This window comes from Leucoraja erinacea, chromosome 27 (genome assembly GCF_028641065.1).
Source record: "Leucoraja erinacea ecotype New England chromosome 27, Leri_hhj_1, whole genome shotgun sequence".
NCBI classification, from domain to species: domain Eukaryota; kingdom Metazoa; phylum Chordata; class Chondrichthyes; order Rajiformes; family Rajidae; genus Leucoraja; species Leucoraja erinaceus.
In genome coordinates, this window is record NC_073403.1 from 30,855,051 (window position 1) to 30,878,377 (window position 23,327).

Sequence of the window (23,327 nt, forward strand, 5' to 3'; positions counted from 1 at the left end):
CTAGACCATTAGGGTCTCCTCCAGGGCAGAGGTGATCTGCACAAGAGTGCACATATAGGAACCTCTGGAGTTGCACCTTAACTCCAGAGGTTCCTATATCCTGCCAGGCAGGTTTACTAGTGTTACACAGCTGGGTTTAAACTGGATTGACAGTGGGGTGCCTGTAGGGCAGAGGCAGATGAGTGGTTACAAGTTGGTATAGAGGGTGATGAGAGAAAGTTTAGTGGACAGAGTAGGCAGGAGAAAGACTTGGAGTGCGCAGATTCATGACAGATGCAGTTTAATGTGGATTAATGTGAGGTTATCCACTTTGGTAGCAAAACAGGAAGGCAGATTATTATCTAAATAGTGTCAAGTTGGGAATAGGGGAAGTACAATGGGATCGGGGGGGTTCTTGTTCATCAGTCAATGAAAGTAAGCATGCTGGTACAGCAGGCGTTGAAGAAAGCCAATGGCATGTTGGCCTTCAGAACAAGTGGAGTTGAGTACAGGAGCAAAGAGGTCCTTCTGCAGTTGTATAGGGCCCTAGTGAGACCACACCTGGAGTATTGTGTGCAGTTTTGGTCCCCTAATTTGAGGAAGGACATTTGTGCTATTGAGGGTGTGCAGCGTAGATTCACAAAGTTTAATTCTCGGGATGGCGTGACTGTCATATGCTGACAGGATGGAGCGGCTGGGCTTGTACACTGTGGCATTTAGAAGAATAAAAGGGGATCGTTGAAATATGCAAGATTATTAAGGGTTTGGACACGATAGAGGCAGGAAACACGTTCCCAATGTTGGGGGAGTCCAGAACCAGGGGCCACAGTTTAAAAATAAAGGGCAAGGCATTTGGAATGGAGATGAGGAAACACTTTTTCTCACAGAGATGTGTGAGTCTGTGGAATTCTCTGGAGGCTGGTTCTCTGGATACTTTCAATAGAGCTTGATAAGGCTCTTAAAAATAGCGATCAGGGGATATGGGGAGAAGGCAGGATCTGGGTACTGATTGTGGATGATCAGCCATGATCACATTGAATGGCGATGCTGGCTCGAAGGGCCGAATGGTCTACTCCTGTACCTATTGTCTATTGTCCATTGAGTGAGGAAGGATTTTTAGTTATAATTTGACATTTCTTATGCAGGAGGCCTGACAGGTAAGGTAGATGAGCTTTGGGCATGGATGTGTACATACAACTAGGACATTGTAGCTATTACGGAAACCTGGTTAAAAGTGGGGCAGGACTGCCAACTCAATTTTCCATGTTACAGCTGCTTCAGGAGAGACAGAGGTGAAGGTAAAAGAGGAGGGGGTGTTGCATCATTGGTTAAGGAGGATGTCACGGCAGTGATCAGTGGTGGCATTACAGACAGTCTGTCTAGTGAGGCTATATGGACGGAGCAGAGGAAGAAGATAGGGATGATCCCCTTTTCTGGAGTGTACTACAGGCCCCCAAATAGTTAATGGGAATTAGTAGAGCAAATATGTCAGGAGATGGCAGGCAGCTGCAAGTCTAATAATGTTGTCATAGTAAACGATTTTAAATTTTCCACTATTGACTGGGAATGTCATAAAGTAAAACGTTTAAACGGGGCAAAATTTGTCAAATGCCTTCAGAAAAGTTTCCTCCGGGAATATGTGTAATAACTTTCTTCCCACACTAAAGATGTACAAGTTTACAGGTTAATTTGGCTTCGATAAAAATTGTAAATTGTCACTGGTGTGTAGGATAGTCTTCATATCCGGGGATTGTTGGTAAACGCGGACTCGGTGGACTGAAAGGCCGGCTTAGTTATGCGAAGTATCTCTAAACTAAACTAAATGTTCATGGATGAGTCTTTTTGGACCACTGACCACTGTTTTATTAGGTTTAAGATAGTTATGGGTAAAGACAGGGTGGGCTCACAAGTTAAAATTTTAAATTGGGGCAAGGCCAACTTTAAAGGTATCAGACCTCACTCCAGTTGATTGGAGCAGATTGATTGAAGGAAATGGACCATCAGGAAAATGGGATGTTTTAAAAGTGTGCCGACAAGAACTCAGGACATACACATTCCTGTTAGTGAAGGGTAAGATGGTGAGTGTAAGGATGCTTGAATGATGGGGAAATTGAGACTCTGGTCAAGAGCATGGAACCACACAGAAATCAAACAGTTAATTCTGTGGGGAGCCACCTGAGATGGTCAGGGTTCTCAATGAATATTTCTCTTCTGTTTTTAACATGAAGAAAGACATGAGGATGGCGGGAACTTGGGGCAATCAATGGAAGTGGCTCGAGAGCAGTCAGTATTATGTTGTAGTGGCGCTGAAGGTCCTGACAGTATGAAGGTAGACAAATCCGAGCCTGATCAGATATATCCACGCACAATTTGAGAAGATAGAGAGGAAATTGCAGGTGACCTTGCTGAGATTTACATCTTCATTAAATACAGGTGGGGTGCCGGAAGACCTGAAGCATCAAATGGTGTGCCTCTATTCAAGAAAGGCTGCAGGGAAAGCTTGGTAACTACAGGCCTACATCAGTGGTCGGAATGTCATTAGAGAGTATTGTAAGGCATAAGATATACATGCATTTTGGTGACCATGGCCGATTAGGGATATTCAGCATGGATTTGTACACGGGAGATCGTGTCTGGGCCCATTATGCCCCTATCCCACTTAGGAAACCTGAACGGAAACCTCTGGAGACTTTGCGCCCCACCCAAGGTTTCCGTGCAGTTCCCGGAGGTTTTTGTCAGTCTCCCTACCGGCTTCCACTACCTGCAACCTCCGGCAACAACCTGCAACCTCCGGGGACCGCACGGAAACCTTGGGTGGGGCGCAAAGTCTCCAGAGGTTTCCGTTCAGGTTTCCTAAGTGGGACAGAGGCATTACTGTTTGACATGATGGCATCTATATCTAAGATTTGGATGAGAAAATTAGCAAGTATGCAGGTGATACAAAAGTAGATAGTACTGGAGGTAGTGAAGATGGTGGTGAAACATTGCAACAGGATCTTGATCAGTTGGACATGTGAGCCGAGGAAAAATGGATGGAATTTAATACAGGGTACTCCCTTTCGGGAGTTCTAACATGGGCAGGACCTACACAGTGAACGGAGAGCTCTGGGGGCTGTTGTAATGCAGATGGATGCACGAGTGCAGGTACATAGTTCCTTGAACGCGGCGTTACAGGTAGACAGGGTGATCAACAAGGCATTTTGCACATTAGCCAAACGTCAGATAATTGAATATTTAAGTTATGAGGTCATGCTGCAGTTACATAATTCACTCGTGGAATAGAGAGTGTTTCTCTGCATGCACTAACGGCGGCAGCACAGATCCAGTCGCTGTCACCTGAACCCTGAATATAAACGTGGGCCACAATCCGTGGACACAGCGCAGACCCTCGCTCTGCTCCGCCTTTGTCCCAGGTGGACTGACCCACACGGTCCTGAGCCAGAGCGGGCGTGGCATTGAACTCTGATCGGGAATTTTCACTATCGCTGCTCGGGCACCTCCCGCTTTTGGATTCTCCGCGTCGGTGCGGAAACAATCACATTGACACATTCTTTACAACACACCTCCCGCCCACTTTCCGTTTCGGAATGGAATGCCGCACTTTAAAGCCGGCAGCATGACAGGTACAGCTGACAGAATCCACAGCCACCGGTCTCAGCAGCACAGGCGGCCGCTCCCGGATCACAAGCCGCTGCATTTCCATAGACCCTGCGTTGGAAGATGGATTTGGGCAGTGTTTGCAGAGTTTGGATTGTGTGGGTGTTGTTGTCCGGGACCCTGAGCCTGGGCTGTGAGAGGCTGCAGTTACTGCAAGATCTCAATACGGACACTCTGGGCAAACTGAATGAAATGGTGAGTTGTCCCCGCTCCCAGACACCGATCCGACACTCTCCGGCGATCTTTGATTTTTCATTTCCCTGGTCAGATACGGTGCAATAGTTTAAAGCTTTGACGGGTTCCCTGTCTGATATCCGCGACGCTTGTCTGTCAGTTACTGGATTCTCTAGAACATAATTTACCCTCTTCCCCCAGGGCGGCCCCTTTCCGTGGCATTGTGTCAGAGAGGTCCGGTTGAAAACACAGCCCTTGAAACTGGTGAACCTTGCAAATGGGTTGTCGGTGAGTGATTGGATTTTTAATTCATTCATTCGCCTTATTTAGAACCTTCATCGACTAATAACGTGAATTCCTTTTGGATATGCAAACAATTGTAGAACTCCTTTCCCAAATCCTATTATGATTGACGCAGACATGGTGGGACGAAGGGCCTCTTGCATTGCTGTACTGTTGATGTTCAATGTTTTGTGTAATAAACAAGGAAGCAAAATGTGTGCCGGACTTCGATTCAATGAGGTTGTGTTACTAAAGCGAGGTAGCCCGGCTGTAATTGTGGACAGATTTTGATGCAGCAGAACATTGAATATTAGGTGTCGATTTTATTTTTCGTACCCAACGAAAGAGAGAAATTCCTGGCATTTTGCACTTAGGTTCTTCAGTCTCTGTAGCCGCCTCCATCTGAAGAAAGATCGCCGTTGGTCTGATAAGCCTAGTTTTGATTAATTCTGATAGATTTTGATGCCCACTGAATTTTAGAGTGGAAAATGGAGTGTGGTTCCACTTTTGGGATCATCTGGTTCTCACGGCTCAGTGTTTACAAAGATGTGATCGTCAATGAAGACTGAAATTAGGCATCTTATTTCCTCAGATGGTTGCATATCTCTGAATACATATTCTCCAGGCAGAGTCTTAGAATATCTTTTGCGCCTTCCTATTTTACTCACACTAACACTTTTAGTCTTTCTAACGCGATGGACATAATCTTACTGTCCATTTCAAACGTTTAATTCCACTCTAATCGCCTGGGAATATCATACCTTTCGCCCGTTAACAATTTGGCGTTAACTCACGTCCTCAACTCAAATGTCATGAACATGACACGGTGCCAGTTAAGTGATATAATCCTGGAATTGTTAGAGCAAGATCCTTAACATTGAAGTGCAGATAAATTGCATGTTCCTTTCTGGATCATCCTTCCATCTTTATGGGACGTGGGAGTTATATTTCCACTTATTCCATCTCCTGGAATGTATCCAATATCTAAAACAGGCAGTTGCATTTAGAACCATATTTTTTATTTTATTTGCTTTTCTAATGTTCTTAATTGAATTCTAATAAAGCTAGATAAATATGTACTTTGAATACTGCAAAGCTTTTCAAAGAAATTCATCATATTCATCGTTGTGAACATCTCGAATACTTTCCAGTAATGTGACATTGTTCCTTCCTTTACTTCGTGTACAGTACGTCCAGAAGTTGATTTTTCTTTTCAACTGAAATCCTGTAAATGTTATTTTCCTATTAATGTACCTACACAAAATAAGTTGAACACCCTTCCTGTTATAAAGTTTGCGTGTTCATTGATTCTTTGAGGTTCTGGTTGTCTGACAGCAAGTCGCCACGATGTTTTTGCTCGTCTTTTATTATGAGGCTGAAGTACGGATGTCTCTAGTTATTCAGGAAATATGACTGTTTTTACTGCTTCGCCAATATTTGTTGACTCTGCACCCAAAATACTTTTCATTATCTTCTAAACACCTAACATTGCTCGTTTGCTATCTCGCGTAAATATGCGTTCTCCGCCCTCTGGGTAAGATCCCATGTTAATTAAAACTAAATATCTCATGTTAATTAAAACTAAACCTCTCCCCGTTCATTGGTTTCAGGTTTCGTTGCCCCGTGTTCATTTCCATAACTGACAGACCCCTATTACCGACAAGACCGCTCTAATGCCACCTTGTCTCCTCTCCGCAGGCTCTGGAGAAGATCCAGATTGTCCTTCAAACACTGAGGCAAACCAGCGAGATCTACAGCGAGGATTCGGGCTCGGCCCCGTGGCCCCGCGAAGAGGTGGAAAGCTTCCGGCTTCTACTGCATCGGCAGATCAGAGAGCTGGAGGAATGCGCATGGAAACGGGCGCCGGAGTCTCAGCAAAAGAGAAACATTGCTGTTCACAAATACTTTCGAAAACTGCGACGCTTTCGGAAACATCAGGTGAGTTGGTTATGCTTACAATCCGTTTTTATTTGCAGATATTACATTTCACCCAAATTCAATCTGTCCCTTGCTTAATGTATTTTCCTGATTCCTTCCTTTTTCTAGAACTTTGGCGACTGTGCCTGGGAAATGATCCGCGCCGAGACAAGAGCCCATTTACAGCAGATCCTTCTCATAACGGCAAACATGAGGAGCTAAAACTGAACATTTCCCCGGGCTGGGGCAGCACAAGAAGAGTATCGGCCCGAAACCACAGCTATTCCTTTTCTCCAGACATGCTGCCTGACCCGCTGAGATACTCCAGCACTTTGTGTCTATCTACAGGGAAAGAAGAATTAACTGAACAATAATTTATTTGTAAACCTCTTCAACCGGGAGTTGGGAAAGTGGAAATTGCGTCTGGATTACGTCTTTCACTGCGTGTCTTTCCCGAGGTCGCTGAGCGGCTCTGGAACGCCGAGGTGATGACTTGGTGATGGCGGCGCGGGTGGTGCAACGGACTAAATGCGTCAACGAGACAGCGTTAACTAGAAGACAAACAGCGAAGAAGGGTCTCGACCCGAAACGTCGCCTATTTCCTTCGCTGCATAGATGCTGCCGCACCCGCTGAGTTTCACCAGCATTTTTGTCTACCTTCGATTTTCCAGCATCTGCATGCAGTTCCTTCTTAAACAGCGAATACATACATTCAGCGGCTGGCCGTAATTTGTCAACGCGTATTCCTGTTTTAAAACGGTGGATTATATCGGTTTATTTATGTATTTATCTTGGTTTATTTAACTTTTATCTATTTATTCATTCATTCATGTCTGTGGTTTTATCTGAAATGTGCTGATTATTCAGCCCACGAAAGTTGCATTCCTTTGTTCAAATGCATGTAACTATATAAATTAATCTTGTAACATATTTATTTGTAGTTATTTATTAAGAGATGTAATTTTTTTTTTGCACTGGAATATTTTACACGGAAAGATTCAAATTTACTATCAATAAATTGTTCAGAAACTCACATCTTTTCTGAACTGGTCTTATTATTAATGTCTGTGGATGTCAGTTGTTTGTAAATATATTTACGATTGCAAATGTTTTATATTCCTCTCCCTGTATTCTGTGGCTGGATCTCACTTACTTCCCCTGACGGAACAAAATAGACTGATAGACATAAGGTGCAGGAGTAGGCCATTCGGCCATTCGAGCCAGCACCGCCATTCATGGCTGATCATTCCCCCATCAGTACCCCGTTCCTGCCTTCTCCCCATAAACCCTGATTCCGCTATCTTTAAGAGGCCTATCTAGCTCTCTCTTTAAAATATCCAGAGAACCGGCTTCCACCGCCCTATGAGGGAGGGAATTCCACAGACTCACAAATCCCAGTGAGAAAAAGTGTTTCCTCGTCTCCGTTCTAAATGGCTTACCCCTTATTGTTAAACTGTGCCCCCTAGTTCTGGACTCCCCAACATCAGGGTTACAGGGTTACAGGGTTTCCTTTATTGTCATTCAGACCGAAGTCTGAACGAAATTTCGTGCCTGCAGTCATACATACATACAATACAATAAAAAAACAACAATAAACACATATTAACATCCACCACAGTGAGTCCACCTAGCACCTCCTCACTGTGATGGAGGCAAAAGTCTTAGGGTCTGCAGTCTCTTCCCTCCTCTTCTCCCTCTGCGCTGCGGCGATACCCCACCGGGCGATGTTAAAACAGTCCCGCGGCTCAATCACCGCGGCCCGGGGTGGTCGAAGCTGCCGTCCACCAGTCCTGCTGCCGCAGCCGCTGGCTCGCGGCCGAACCCCGGACTCAAGTCACCGCCGCCAGAACGCCGTCCCAGCCACCGGAGCACCGTTCCAGCCCCGAGCCGGATCGCCCTCACGTAAGTACCGTTCAGCCTCGCGCCAGGCCGCCCCGACATGGGCGCCGCTCCTCCCTCGGGCTGGGCCGCCCCGACATGGGGAACATGTTTCCTTCCTCTAGCTTTTCAAAACCCTTAATAATGTTATATGTTTCAATAAAATTGCCTCTCATCCTTCCAAACTCCAGAGTGTACATGCCCAGCCGCTCCATTCTCTCCATTCGCTTCCATGCATCTGCCCAACCTGTCCAAGTCACCCTGCATTCTCATAGCATCCTCCTCACAGTTCACACTGCCACCCAGCTTTGTGTCTTAGTTGCCCCAAACTTGTTAACTGCTGGGCAGTGGTTTTTAAAACCATCAGTGAAGTCCTTGGAATGACAGTGAGACCTTGCCCGCTTGTAGCTGTATTTGGTGTAACAGATAAAACCTTGGGTTTAAATACAACCCAGTCTGATATCATTACATTTACATCACTTTTGGCCCGTAGGAGAATCTTGCTGGTCTGGAAATCTACTACTCCTCCATCTGCCGCTGCTTGGCTGGAAGACGTCATGTTTTTTTTAAGGTTAGAAAAGATTAAATTCACATTGAGGGGGTCTGTGAAAAAGTTTTATTTGAAATGGGAACCTTTTTTTTTATCATACTTTGAGGGTCTAAAGGAACTACCTATTGACTGAGGGCACTTGACAGTAAGTGGGGATCCGCCTTTATTCTGTTTTGTTACTTTATTATTGTTAAAAAGTGCATTTGATTTTGTGATATATTTGGATTGTGAAAAAATAAGCTGCCAAGGGGTGTTTAGGGAGGGTGGGTTAGGGTTATTTTTTTATTTTGTTATTATTATTATTATTATTATTATTATTATTATTATTATTATTATTATTATTATTATTATTATTATTTATAAAAAACAAAATGGAGGAAAATGTAATGCCATACATCAGATGTACTGTGCATTTAAAAAAAAAATTCCCTCCAATAAAAAACTATTAATTAAAAAAAAAGAATAATGAAAGCCATATATAGAGTAGATGTCGAAAGGATGTTTCCACTGTTTGGACAGTCTCTCGGACAAGAGGTCATAGCCTCAGAATTACAGGGCGCTCTTTTATAAAGGAGGTGAGGAGGAACTTCGTTGGTCAGAGGGTGGATAATCTGTGGAACTCATTGCCTCAGAGGGATGTGGAGGCCTGGTCAGTAGATATTTTTAAGGCAATATTTTTAACACATTCTTGATTAGAACGGCTGTCGAGAATTATGGAGAAGGTAAGAAAATGTGATTAGAGGGCCGAGATCAGCCATGATTGAATGGAGGAATAGACTCGATGGGCCGAATGGCTTAATTCTTCTCTCGCAATTTATGAAGAATTTACTATAACCCGGATTAAATGTAGCTCCCAGCGATGTACAGACATAATCACGTCCCCTCCCCACCCCGTCCCCTGCCGAGACTGAGCCTCCCCCACAACACCTGCGACCCCCTGATGTGAACCTGCGAAGCTCTGAGCCGCAGCGCTGCTTGTTCTCCCCCATCGCGGATTTACCCGTCGCTGCTGCGGGACTCTCCCACTTTCACATTCCTTACTTCAGAACGGAGACCGCTCTCTCCCGACACCTTCCAAACTTCCAGTGGAAACATTTCATTTTTCCAACTTCACCGATCTTCGGATTGTAACATATTAAAGCGGGCAGCATGGCAGAGACAACTCACAAAATCCACAGCCACCGGTCTCGGCAGCACAGGCGGTCGCTCCCGAATCACAAGTCGCTGCATTTCCATATCAGCGACCAGGAACCGTTTTCGGAGCTGATTCTGGTCTCAAATCGGGTTGATTATGGCTTTGGGCAGTGTTTGCAGAATTTGGGTGTTGCACATTTAACAAAACAACTCTCGTTGACCAGTGCTTGGTGGAGGTACACCAGTGGTTCATAGATTAAGTACAAACGTAAATACATATATATAGCCCTCCCTCAGAGGACGTCAAGAAAGGCTTGAGAGTAAAGATGACTTAAAAGTCGATGGGGGGGGGGGGGGGGGGGGGGGGGGGGGGGGGGGGGGGGGGGGGGGGGGGGGGGGGGGGGGGGGGGGGGGGGGGGGGGGGGGCAGTTCTGATGGGAAGAGGGATGCTGTTCCACAGTCTCGGAGCTAACCGGCCTATAGATTCATCCCTTCTGCTTCGCTTCCTTTTTGTACAGTGGGGTGATGATTTCCAATCTTCAGGAACTCTGGTATACTCTGAAGTATACAATCTTCAGTATACACACGCTGTCCATTCCTTCCACAGATGCTGCCTGTCCCGCTGAATTCCTCCAGCACTTTGTGCCTTCCTCAATGTTCCAGCATCCGCAATTACTTGTGTCACCGTTTCCGTGACCTTCCCCGTGGAGACGCCGGAATCGCAGCTTTCCTCAGCATTTCGCCGCTTTCCCCTCACCTCTCAGCGTGACCCGAGCTGATTACAAACGCAACCTGCTGGAGCAACTAGGCGGGTCGGGCAAAGTCTGGAGGGGAATGGACAGACAAACCTTTCTGCCGAGACCCTCTCTCTGCTCCAAACACTCCCTGACCCGCTCGGCTCCGCCCGTTAGTTTTTTGACGAAAATGCCAGCGTCTGCTGTCTCTTGTGCCGCATGTTCACAAACACGCCCACTCTGGGATGTGGTGTGACGTTTAAGCGTGTTTTTTGGATAGGCACATGGAAGAGCAGGGAATATGGGAACATAGATCGCGTACAGGGAGATGAGATCAATGTACCTTGGCACCATGTTCGGCACAAACGTGGGCGGCCGGTTCCTGCGCTGTATTGTTCTATGTTTTGTAAGCAGTAGTGTCATGTGAGGCTGCTTCTGAGGAGAGTTTCATGATAGATAGAAAAAGGGACAATTTCCTCTTTTGCTCTACATATTGTACTCCAGCAAGGTTAGATTTAAGTGAATGGCGGTAAAACAAAGGGTTTCACAATATCTCAGTGCACGTGACAATAATAATCCAATACCGATTTATCCCGTTTCCCTTCAGCCTCTCAGCGGGACCCGAGCGGTTCACACACACGCCCACTCTCGGATGTCACGAGCCCGTCTCTTTCCCCGGGACACTTTCGCTTCGGCCGCTTCCCCTCGACAGACCGAGCCGGAGACTTCACACTCGGCTACAAGCCGTTTAATTTCAAAGAGAAGCAGAAATGTCTGGTGTAAAGAACAGAGAGGCAGAAGCACTTTCTCCTCGGAGAGCAGAGTGTGGGTCCGGTGTATCGGCGCTGAGAGAGTCGCCACCAACCAAGCGGCCGCGACCCGTCTCCCCGCACTGTCCCCCTGAGATGTGGCTTCAACGCAGTTGGGTGAGTGGAGGGGCGGCTTTAACACAATCTCTGTCCGTGGCTCCGAGGGTGAGCGCTGAAAGGCGCAGTGTTATTATTACCCGGATAAAATGCAGCCCCCAGCGATGCACAGCCACAGTCACGTCCCCTCCCCACCCCGTCCCCTGCCGAGACTGAGCCTCCCCCACAGCACCTGTGACCCCCTGATGTGAACCTGCGAAACTCTGAGCCGCAGCGCTGCTTGTTCTCTCCCATCGCGGATTCCCCCGTCGCTGCTGCGGGACTCTCCCACTTTCACATTCCTTACTTCAAACCGGAGACCGCTCTCTCCGAACACCTTGCAAATTTCCAGCACAATAAATTCACTTTTCAAACATCACCTATCGTCGGATTGTAACATATTAAAGCGGGCAGCATGGCAGAGGCAGCTCACAGTATCCACAGCCACCGGTCTCAGCAGCACAGGCGGCCGCTCCAGAATCACAAGTCGCTGCATTTCCATATCCAGCGTTTCAGTCAGCGATCAGGAACCGTTTTCGGAGCAGATTCTGATCTCAGATCGGTGCTTTACTCACTGTGGCTTGAAGATGACTTTGGGCAGTGTTTGCAGAGTTTGGATTGTGTGTATGTTGTTGTCCGGGACCCTGAGCCTGGGCTGTGAGAGGCTGCAGTTACTGCAAGTTCTCAACACGGACAGTCTAGACAAACTGAATGAAATGGTGAGTTGTACACGCTCCCAGAGACCGATCCGACACTCTCCGGGCTGTTTGTTGTTCAAATGTCAATGATTACACGGAGCCTGTTCTCCAGTGTTTCTCTCTCTGGGGTTGTTGATATTCTGCACTCTGGATCTTCCCCTTCGCTCTACCGACTCGACATGTTTGACTTGATTGTATTTATTTACAGTATATCTGTTTAGAATGCATAGCATGGAAAACAAAGTTAATCACTATACCTCGGTACACGTGTCAATATAACCCTAACCCTAGTAACGTTGACATCTTGTGTCTCAGAGTGGCCACCTCTCCCGACAGTGTGGGACTGAGCGGCGGTCGTTGGATTCCAAGCCCTTGGACCTGGTGAAACTTTCCACGGGAATTCATGTGAGTAAACTCGGCATTTTACTTCAACGTGGTTCATTCGAGTTGTTTAGGTTAAAGGTTTTAATGAATCCCATCTGATCCTTCGCCTGAGAATGTGACCACAGTAAATAACCCCTTCTAATCATGTAATCTGTTCTGCAGCTTTGTTCAACCGCCCGTGGCCTCTGTTGTCGCTCCCAACCCCTCTCTCCCGGTTTCACCTTATCCAGTTCATTTGTCCATTTAATGGGTTTTTGCAGTTAATCTGCAGGAAATCCTCTCACAGTCATACTGATACAGTGTGGAAATAGGCCCTTCGGTCCAACCTGCCCACACCGGCCAACATATCCCAGCTATCCTATCCAAATGATCCAAACATGTCCTAGCCATGTACATGTCTAAATGTTTCTTAAACGTCGGGATAGTCCCAGCCTCAACTATCTCCTCAGGCAGCTTGTTACACACACCCACCACCGTTTGTGTGCAAAGTTTACCCTTTAGATTCACATTAAATCTTTTCCACTTCACTTTAAACCTATGTCCTCTGATCCTCGATTTACCTACTTTGGGCAGGAGACTGTGCATCTACCCGATCTATTCCTCTCATGATTTTATACATCTCGATAAGTTCACCCCTCCTCCTCCAGTGCTCCAGGGAATAGAGTCTCAACCTACTCAATCTCTCTCTATAGCTCAGACCCACTAGTCCTGGCAACATCCTCGTAAATCTTCTCTGTACCGTTTCCAGCTTGACATCTTTCCTATAACATGGTGCCCAGTACTGAACTCAATACTCCAAATGCGATCTCACCATCGTCTTAGACAATTGCAACATGACCTCCCAACCTCTATACTTAATACTCTGATTGATGAAGGCCAATGTGCCAAAAGCCTTTTTGACCACCTTATATACCTGTGACTTGGCATTCAAGGAACCATGCACCGTCACTCCTCAATCCCTCTGCTCTACAACATTCCCCAATGCCCTGCCATTCACTGTCTAGGTCCTGCCCATATTAAAATTCCAAAAATGCAACACCTCACATTTCTCTGTATTAAATTCCATCAATCATTCCTCAGCCCACCTGGCCAATCGATCAAGAAGCTGCTGCAATTTTTTCACAACCATCTTCACTATCTCCTCTAAATCATCTCACAAGCTGTGTGCAGCGTAGCTGAAGAAACCTTGACTCCACTCCACCCTCCATATGATTGAGTGCTACGAGCAATTGTGAGACCTCCGGTTTAGTTAAATACTTACATAACCTAGCAGGTCCATTGGGTTCATGTAGCAGAGGGCACAGGGGACCCAATAGACGTGTACAACAGTATGATCAGCCACAATAGGGTGGACTACAGTAAACATTTCTCCATAGTAGAGATACCGCTAACCAGAGATCTTGCTTGACGGTGAGAACTAAATGCTAGGATAGGATAGAACAAAAACATATTTTCCATCCGGTGTGTAGTTGGATTTTGGACTCACTGACTGAGAGGGTCCTTGAGTCAGAAATACCAACACCATTTAGGTGGTATCTGGACCATTTCCTTTCTTGAATCCACGTGGTCTAAATATTGAACCTCTAAAGTAGAAGGATCTGATGTTCTTATGAATGAATACTTTAATGTGAGATATGAGCAGGGAGGGATGATGGGTCTATTTGAATGACTCTGTTCCACTTTGATTGTTTGCCTCCATTCAAGTCTGGTGTGGAAAATACCTATGCTGATTTTTTTTGCAAAAATTGAATTGCAAATGCAGAACTGCTGTCCCAAGGCCTTGATACGATGAACCTTTGGACAACTTGCAATAGTTCCCAGGCTCAATATCTTTTTTTTTATGCTTGACATTCTCTGCCTTGAGGAGAACAGCCACATCTTCTTTCACCTCTCTGTAACTAAGGTCCTTCACCATTCATACCAGTCATATAAACCGATTCACACTCTCCCATAGTCCTTAATTCTATAATAATAAAAGGCCATACTAATTGTTACAAGTTCAACCTCCACCCCTTCTTCTCTTATCTCTGGCCTTTCTTCCATCCACCAACCTATCAAACCGTCCACTTGCCGATGCTAATCTATTACCTAACATGCTTTGTCCAACTTCTGCCATTTTTAGCTTTCTTCTCCCCGACCCCTACAATCAGTCTGATGAAGTGTTTTGACCCAAAATGGTACTTATCCTTTTTGCCCAGAGATGCTGCCTGACCCACTGAGTTACTCCAGCATATTTTGTCCTTTTGCTAAATGCACCTGCACTGTTCAAACAAATATATGCAATTTCACTTGGCTCTGGCCTTCTTTTCATTTGTGAAAGGTTAGCAGAACTCCAGTTGAACATAGAACGTACAGCACAAGAACAGGCCCTTCTGCACACAGTGTCTGTGCCAAACCTGATGCCAAGACTATCACGTATCTACCTGCAAATACCTCGTAGCCCCCCAATCCCTGTGTATCCATGAGCCGATCCAAACGTTGTTTAAATGCCATGAACATATCTGCTTTACTTCCGCCTCTGGCAGCACATTTCAGGCGGACAACCCTTCTGTATTAAAAACTGCCTCACAGATCTCCTTTAAACTGTCCCTTCTAACATTGAAGTAATGGCTTCTAGTATTTACGCATTTATTGTTTGAAACTATACCTGATTCCACCTTGTCTTATTCTACTAAGGCTCATAAGCATTCTATTCTAACTTAAAAACATACTGGATCCAGGATCTGTCTAATGTCACCTTGTGTGTTTTGCACAGGCCCAGGACAGGATCCAGATTGTCCATCAAACACTGCATCACCTCCGCAGGATCTACAGCATGAAGCTGAGCTCAGTAACGTGGGTCCAGGCCACAGTGGAACACTTCACACTTCTCTTGGATCGGCAGCTCAGAGAGCTGGAAGTCTGTGTCAAGAAAGCAAGCCCAGGGTCCAGGGCAAGGAAGAATGCCACAGTTCTTAAATATTTTAAGGATCTGACAAAGTTTCTGAAACAAAAGGTGGGCTGCCACATATGAAACTTTGTAATTACCAATAGATTTTGCAGCTAATTTCTATCTGTTCATTATCTAATAAATGTACTTGACTTTTTACGCTTTCCAGGGATTCAGTGACTGTGCTCTGGGAAATAACTTACACTGAGAGCAGGGCACATTTACAACAGCTCCTTCTCATCATGGCAACAATCAGCAAGGAATACTGAAGATTTTTTAAGACTGAAAGAATTTTTAAGAGACTATAAGATTAACGACTATTTATTTAAAAGTATCACCTTCTGATTGTCAGAATGTGCAACTTCAGCATTTTTGACTACTATAACCTTCTTTTCCCTCTATGGCTGATGTGTTTTCATCTTGCAGATTTGGAGAACAAAACTGTACGCAATACCCCAGGTGTGGTCTTACCAAGACCCTGTACAACTGCAGTAGAACCTCCCTGCTCCAATACTCAAATCCTTTTGCTATGAAAGCCAACATACCATTCGCTTTCTTTACTGCCTGCTGCACCTGCATGCCTACCTTCAATGACGGGTGTACCATGACACCCAGGTCTCGCTGCATCTCCCCCTTTCCCAATCGGCCACCATTTAGATAATAGTCTGCTTTCCCGTTTTTGCCACCAAAATGGATAACCTCACATTTATCCACATTGTACTGCATCTGCCAAACATTTGCCCACTCACCCAGCCTATCCAAGTCACCTTGCAGTCTCCTAGCATCCTCCTCACAGCTAACACTGCCCCCCAGCTTACTGTCATCCGCAAACTTGGAGATATTGCAATTCCCTCATCCAGATCATTAATATATATTGTAAATAGCTGGGGTCCCAGCACTGAGCCTTGCGGTACCCCACTAGTCACTGCCTGCCATTGTGAAAAGGACCCGTTTACTCCTACTCTTTGCTTCCTGTTTGCCAGCCAGTTCTCTATCCACATCAATACTGAACCCCCAATGCCATGTGCTTTAAGTTTGTATACTAATCTCTTATGTGGGACCTTGTCGAAAGCCTTCTGGAAGTCCAGATACACCACATCCACTGGTTCTCCCCTATCCACGCTACTAGTTACATCCTCGAAAAATTCTATAAGATTCGTCAGACATGATTTACCTTTTGTAAATCCATGCTGACTTTGTCCAATGATTTCACCACTTTCCAAATGTGCTGCTATCCCATCTTTAATAACTGACTCTAGCAGTTTCCCCACTACCGATGTTAGACTAACTGGTCTGTAATTCCCCGTTTTCTCTCTCCCTCCCTTCTTAAAAAGTGGGGTTACGTTTGCTACCCGCCAATCCTCTGCAACTACTCCAGAATCTAAAGAGTTTTGAAAGATTATTACTAATGCATCCACTATTTCTGGAGCTACTTCCTTAAGTACTCTTGGATGCAGCCTATCTGGCCCTGGGGATTTATCGGCCTTTAATCCATTCAATTTACCCAACACCACTTCCCGACTAACCTGGATTTCACTCAATTCCTCCAACTCCTTTGACCCGCGGGCCCCTGCTATTTCCGGCAGATTATTTATGTCTTCCTTTGTGAAGACGGAACCAAAGTAGTTATTCAATTGGTCCGCCATATCCTTGTTCCCCATGATCAACTCACCTGTTTCTGACTGCAAGGGACCTACATTTGTTTTAACTAATCTCTTTTCACATATCTATAAAAACGTTTGCAGTCAGTTTTTATGTTCCCTGCCAGTTTTCTTTCATAATCTATTTTTCCTTTCCTAATTAAGCCCTTCGTCCTCCTCTGCTGGTCTCTGAATTTCTCCCAGTCCTCCGGTATGCTGCTTTTTCTGGCTAATTTGTACGCATCATCCTTCGCTTTGATACTATCCCCGATTTCCCTTGTTATCCACGGATGCACTACCTTCCCTGATTTATTCTTTTGCCAAACTGGGATGAACAATTTTTGTAGTTCATCCATGCAGTCTTTAAATGTCTTCCATTGCATATCCACCATCAATCCTTTTAGAATTAATTGCCAGTCAATCTTGGCCAATTCACGTCTCATACCCTCAAAGTTACCTTTCTTTAAGTTCAAAACCATTGTTTCTGAATTAACAATGTCACTCTCCATCCTAATGAAGAACTCAACCATATTATGGTCACTCTTGCCCAAGGGGCCACGCACAACAAGATTACTAACTAACCCTTCCTCATTACTCAATACCCAGTCTAAAATAGCCTGCTCTCTCGTTGGTTCCTCTACATGTTGATTTAGATAACTATCCCGCATACATTCCAAGCAATCCTCTTCCTCAGCACCCCTGCCAATTTGATTCACCCAATCTATATGTAGATTGAAGTCACCCATTATAACTGCTTTGCCTTTGTCGCACGCATTTTTAATTTCCTGTTTGATACCATCTCCAACTTCACTACTACTGTTTGGTGGCCTGTACACAACACCCACCAGCGTTTTCTGCCCCTTAGTGTTTCGCAGCTGTACCCATACCGGTTCCACATCCTCCAAACTAATGTCCTTCCTTTCCATTGCGTTAATCTCCTCTCTAATCAGCAACGCTACCCCACCTCCTTTTCCTTTCTCTCTATCCCTCCTGAATATTGAATATCCCTGGATGTTCAGCTCCCAGCCTTGGTCACCCTGGAGCCATGTCTCCGTGATCCCAACTATATCATAATCATTAATAGCTATCTGCACATTCAACTCATCCACCTTATTACAAATACTCCTTGCATTGAGACACAAAGCCTTCAGGCTTGTTTTTACAACTCTCTTACCCCTTATACAATTATGTTGAGAAGTGGCCCTTTTTGATTTTTGCCCTGGTTTTGTCTGCCTGCCACTTTTACTTTTCACCTTGCTACCTCTTTCTTCTACCCTCATTTTACACCCCCCTGCCTCTCTGCTCTTGTACCCATCCCCCTGCCACATTAGTTTAAATCCTCCCCGACAGCACTAGCAAACACTCCCCCAAGGACATTGGTTCTATTCCAGCCCAGGTGCAGACCGTCCTGTTTGTACTGGTCCCACTCCCCCAGAACTGGTTCCAATGCCCTAAAAAATTTGAATCCCTCCCCTTTGCACCATTTTTCAAGCCACGTATTCATCTGCAATATCCTCCTACTTCTGCTCTGACTGGCCCGTGGTACTGGTAGTAATCCAGAGATTATTACCTTTGAGGTCCTACTTTTAAGTTTATCTCCTAGCTCCCTAAATTCATCCTGTAGGACCTCATCCCTTTTTTACCTATATTGTTGGTGCCAACATGCACCACGACAACTGGCTGTTCACCCTCCCCCTCCAGAATGTTCTGCAGCCGTTCAGTGACATCCCTGACCCTTGCACCAGGGAGGCAACATACCATCCTGGAGTCTCGTTTGCGGCCGCAGAAATGCCTATTTATTCCCCTGACAATTGAATCCGCTATTACTATTGCCCTTCCACGCTTTTTCCCCCCCTCATGTGCCGCAGAGCCACCCATGGTGCCATGAACCTAGCTGCTGCTGCATTCCCCTGATGAGCAATCTCCCTCAACAGTATCCAAAATGGTATACCTGTTTAGGAGGGAGATGACCGCAGGGGACTCCTGCACTACCTGCCTACTGCTTTGCTGGTTATTGGCCACCCATTCCCTTTCTGTCCTCTTACCTTTTACCTGCGGTGTGACCAACTCGCTGTACGTGCTATCCACGACTTTCTCAGCATCGTGGATGCTCCAGTATGAATCCAGCCGCAGTTCCAATCGTTCAATGCGGTCTGCCAGGAGCTGCAGCTGTACACACTTCCTGCAGAAACATAGAAACATAGAAAATAGGTGCAGGAGTAGGCCATTCGGCCCTTCGAGCCTGCACCGCCATTCAATATGATCATGGCTGATCATCCAACTCAGTATCCTGTACCTGCCATCTCTCCATACCTCCTGATCCCTTTAGCCACAAGGGCCACATCTAACTCCATCTTAAATATAGCCAATGAAGTGGCCTCAACTACTTTCTGTGGCAGAGAATTCCACAGATTCACCACTCTCTGTGTGAATTTTATTTTTCTCATCTCGGTCCTAATAGACTTCCCCCTCATCCTTAAACGGTGACCCCTTGTTCTGGACTTACCCAACATCGGGAACAATCTTCCTGCATCTAGCCTGTCCAAACCCCAGTAATTTTGTAAGTTTCTATAAGATCACCACTCAATCTTCTAAATTCCAGCGAGTACAAGCCGAGTCTATCCAGTCTTTCTTCATTTGAAAGTCCTGCCATCCCAGGAATCAGTCTCGTGAACCTTCTCTGTACTCCCTCTATGGCAAGAATGTGTTTTCCTCAGATTATGAGGCCAAAACTGTACGCAATACTCCAGGTGTGGTCTCACCAAGGCCCTGTACAACTGCAATAGAACCTCCTTGCTCCTATACTCAAATCCTTTTGCTATGAATGCTAACACACCGTTCGCTTCCTTCACTGCCTGCTGTACCTTCATGCCTACTTTCAATGACTGGTGTACCATGACACCCAGGTCTCGTTGCATTTCCCCTTTTCCTAATCGGCTGCCATTCAGATAATAGTCTACTTCCTGTTCTTGCCACCAAAGTGGATAACCTCACATTTATCCACATTATACTGCATCTGCCATGCATTTGCCCACTCACCCAACCTATCCAAGTCACCTTGCAGCCTCCTAGCATCTTCCGCACAGCTACCACTGCCCCCCAGCTTCGTGTCATCCGCAAACCTGGAGATGTTGCATTCAATTCCCTCATCCAGATCATTAATATATATTGTAAATAGCTGGGGTTCCAGCACTGAGCCTTGCGGTACCAAGGCTACCAAAGCTGTCCCCTGTGATGGAAACAGAGAAATGAAGAAAGCGGAGAGGTGTGTTGGAGATAGTCCACATGAATATGAGTGAAGGGTGGAAGTTAGTGGTAAAGAAATCAATAGGTTTTCACGAGTACAGGGGCTACCCCGATACATGTCGCGATGTAACCAAGAAAGAGCGGAGGGGGGTGGTGCCGGAGTACGTTGGAAATAGGACTGTTCCCCCTCACATGTATCAATCTATAATGTCCTTGTCGCATCGCTTTTCCAACTTTCTTCTCCGTACAACATTGCGTCTGATGTAAGATCTTGACCCAAAACATCACCTGTCCGTACCCTGCACAGATGCAGCCTGACGTGCTGAGTTACTCTCGAAATGTGCATCATTTTATGTAAATCAGCGTACATGTTACTATATTGTTCACAAGTTCATAAGGTATAGAAGTAGAATTAGGCCATTCAGCCCATCGAGTCCAAACTGCCATTCAATCACTGACGACCAATGCCGTCTAGTCCCATTTTCCTGCCCACCCCATAACCCTTGACACCCGTTCAAATCACGAATTTGTCTATCTCGGCCTTAAAATTATCAACTGACGACCTCCATAGCCCTCTGTGGCAATCAGTATCACAGATTAACTATCTTTTGACTAAAGATGTTCCTCCTCACTTCCTTTCTAAAATAGCGCCCTTTAATACTGAGGCTCTGACCTCTGGTCCTGGACTCTCCCACCCGTGGGAATATCGTTTCCATATCCACACTATGTATGTCTTTTATTATTCTGTAAGTTTCAATAAGGTCCCCCATCAACCTTCCAAATCCCAGCGAGTAGAGGTCTAGTGCTGTCAAACGGTCAGCACATGCCAACCCACTAATTCCTGGAATCATTCTTGTAAACCTCCTCTGGATCCTCTCCAGAGCCGACACATCCTTCATCAGATACGGGGCCCAAATTTACTCACAGTACTCCAAATGCGGCCTCAACAGCGCTTTATAGAGCCTCAGCATTACATCTCTGTTTTTGTATGCCAGTCCTCTTGATATAAATGCTAACATTGAATTTACCGTCCTTACTACTGATTCCACTTGCAAATAAACTTTTCCTTAAAAGTTAATGCACCTCCGATTTCTGGATTTTCTCTCCACTTTGAAAATTATCTATTATTCTAGAAAACTCCACTTAGAAAATAATCATTCTTATTACCAAAATGCACGACTCCGCACTTTGCTACACTGAATTTCATCTGTTACTTCTCTGCCCACTCTCCTAACCTGTCCATGTCCTTCTGCAGAGTCCTTGCTTTCTCTACACTAGCTGCCCCTCCACCGATGGTAGCACCATCTGCAAGGCCTTCAATCCCTCACCCAAATCATGAACATACATCGTGAAAAGAAGCGCCCCCCAGCACCGTACCTTGCGGAACTCCGCGAGTCACTGGCAACCTGAAAAAGTGTCTCTGTAAATTGACCCTCGAGTGCAGGGAATGGATGAGAAAGTGGGATAACATAAAACCACCGTTGTTTCATTATGTTCTGTCTCTATCTGGACGATACATAATGGACGATTAAAGCAGTCTTGCTTACTTGAACTTTATTGTCTTTGTGCAGTTGTCATCTCTCTGCCTTAGTAACGTTATCTGAAACTGGGCCGCGAGCGCGGTGTCACCTCTAAAACAGTCCCCCGTACAACAGTACGTAAATAAACAATCCTATTGTTACATCTTTCTTTTTCTTTTTTCAAGTTAGTCTCTTCCCCTTAGGTATTCTAGTGCAACAAACTTGTACCATATGCTCTGCTCATTTACAACAGATCTAACAACATAAGCAATAATAAATCAACAGTTCAAAACATCAGTTTTCCAACAAGTGCATAAACAACACATTTTCATTTCTTTCATTTTATTTATTTTTTTCTTTTCCTTACATAGTCCATACTCTAATCACTGAGTATAGTCTGTCAGGTAGTGGGGGTCTGATAACTTGTCGACCTGACCTGATGACCATGTCTTGGTTCTCTGCTGGGCCATCTGGCAGTATGGCCGCCTCAGTCACTGTTGGTGTGGGTGTGTTTTGTGTTGGTGTGAGCGTGGTGAGATTGTGTCTGAGGTGGCGACGATTTCATCTCAGAACACCTCCTGACTCTAACTCCACCTCATACGATCTATGGCTCACCTGTTGGACCACTCTCGCTGGTCTCCAGCCCTTGTGTGTGTCACAGGGCTGTACTCTCACACTGTCCTCTCTTTTCAGAGTGTCCATGTCTTTTGCTGTGCGGTTGTAGTACTTTTCCTGTCTCTGTCTGTTGTATTTCAGTCCCTGTTCGTCGTGTGTTACCTCTGGCTTCAGCAGAGTGTCCTTTGTGGGAAGCAGGGTCCTGGTCCTCCTGCTTAGGAGTCTCTGTGCCGGGCTTGTGTTGAGGCCCTGGCTCGGTGTGTTGCGATGATCCAGCATTGCCAAGTACAGATCCTGTCTCGCTGCTGCAACCTTCAGCATCAGGCGCTTGGCTGTCTTTACCGCTGACTCCGCCTTCCTATTACTCTGCGGGTATCCCGGCGACGATGTACTGTGTTCAAAACCCCACTTCTGGCTGAAGTGCTGAAACTCTTGTGATGCATACTGGGGTCCGTTATCCGAGATAACAATGTCAGGAATCCCCTGTCGGGCAAAGTGGGTCTTGAGTTTTTTGATCACTGTGTTGCTCTTAATGTCAGGTAGATAATCGACCTCCCAAAAGTTTGAATAATAATCCACTGTTATCAGATAGTCTTTATTGTGAAAGGAGAAAAGGTCCGTTCCTACCTTGGCCCAGGGTCTGCTGGCCATGTCATGTGGATGTAGTGTCTCTCTTTGTTGCTTTGGGTCCACTGACCTACATATGTCACATTTGGCGATGAAGGTCTTGATCTCCTCGTTCATTCCAAGCCAGTATACACACACCCTCGCTCGCCTCAGACATCCTTCTACTCCCAGGTGAGGGGAGTGGATCCTGTGAGTGATGTCCACCCCGAGTGCATCAGGTATCACGGCTCTGTCCCCTCGGAACACTATGCCATCCTGGAAACTCAGTTCATCTTGGAAAGTGTGGTAGTGCCTGATGTCACTTGGTAAGTCCTTTTTTCTCTTGGGCCACCCTGACAGTATTCTGTTTGCCACACTCTGTAACTTTGTGTCATCTTTTGTTGCAGCCCTGATGGCACTCAGCCTCTCTGCTGAAATGGGTAGGTAGCTGACCATGTTCACAGTCCCTATATCTGTCT

The 23,327-nt window shown here is 45.7% G+C and overlaps 1 protein-coding gene across 2 annotated transcripts in view; it reads left to right on the forward strand.

Annotated features, from left to right (window-relative positions):
- The window catches only part of LOC129710397 (interferon tau-3-like), a 75,962-nt gene extending 60,441 nt beyond the window's left edge, over window positions 1-15,521 (forward strand). For both annotated transcript variants that reach the window (XM_055657368.1, XM_055657369.1), the window contains 3 exons: window positions 12,224-12,313; window positions 15,048-15,287; window positions 15,391-15,521. In XM_055657368.1, coding sequence (XP_055513343.1) covers window positions 12,224-12,313; window positions 15,048-15,287; window positions 15,391-15,429 — 369 coding nt within the window. In that variant the 3' untranslated portion in view covers window positions 15,430-15,521. The remainder of the gene's footprint in view (window positions 1-12,223; window positions 12,314-15,047; window positions 15,288-15,390) is intronic.
- The last annotated feature ends 7,806 nt before the right edge of the window (window positions 15,522-23,327 follow it).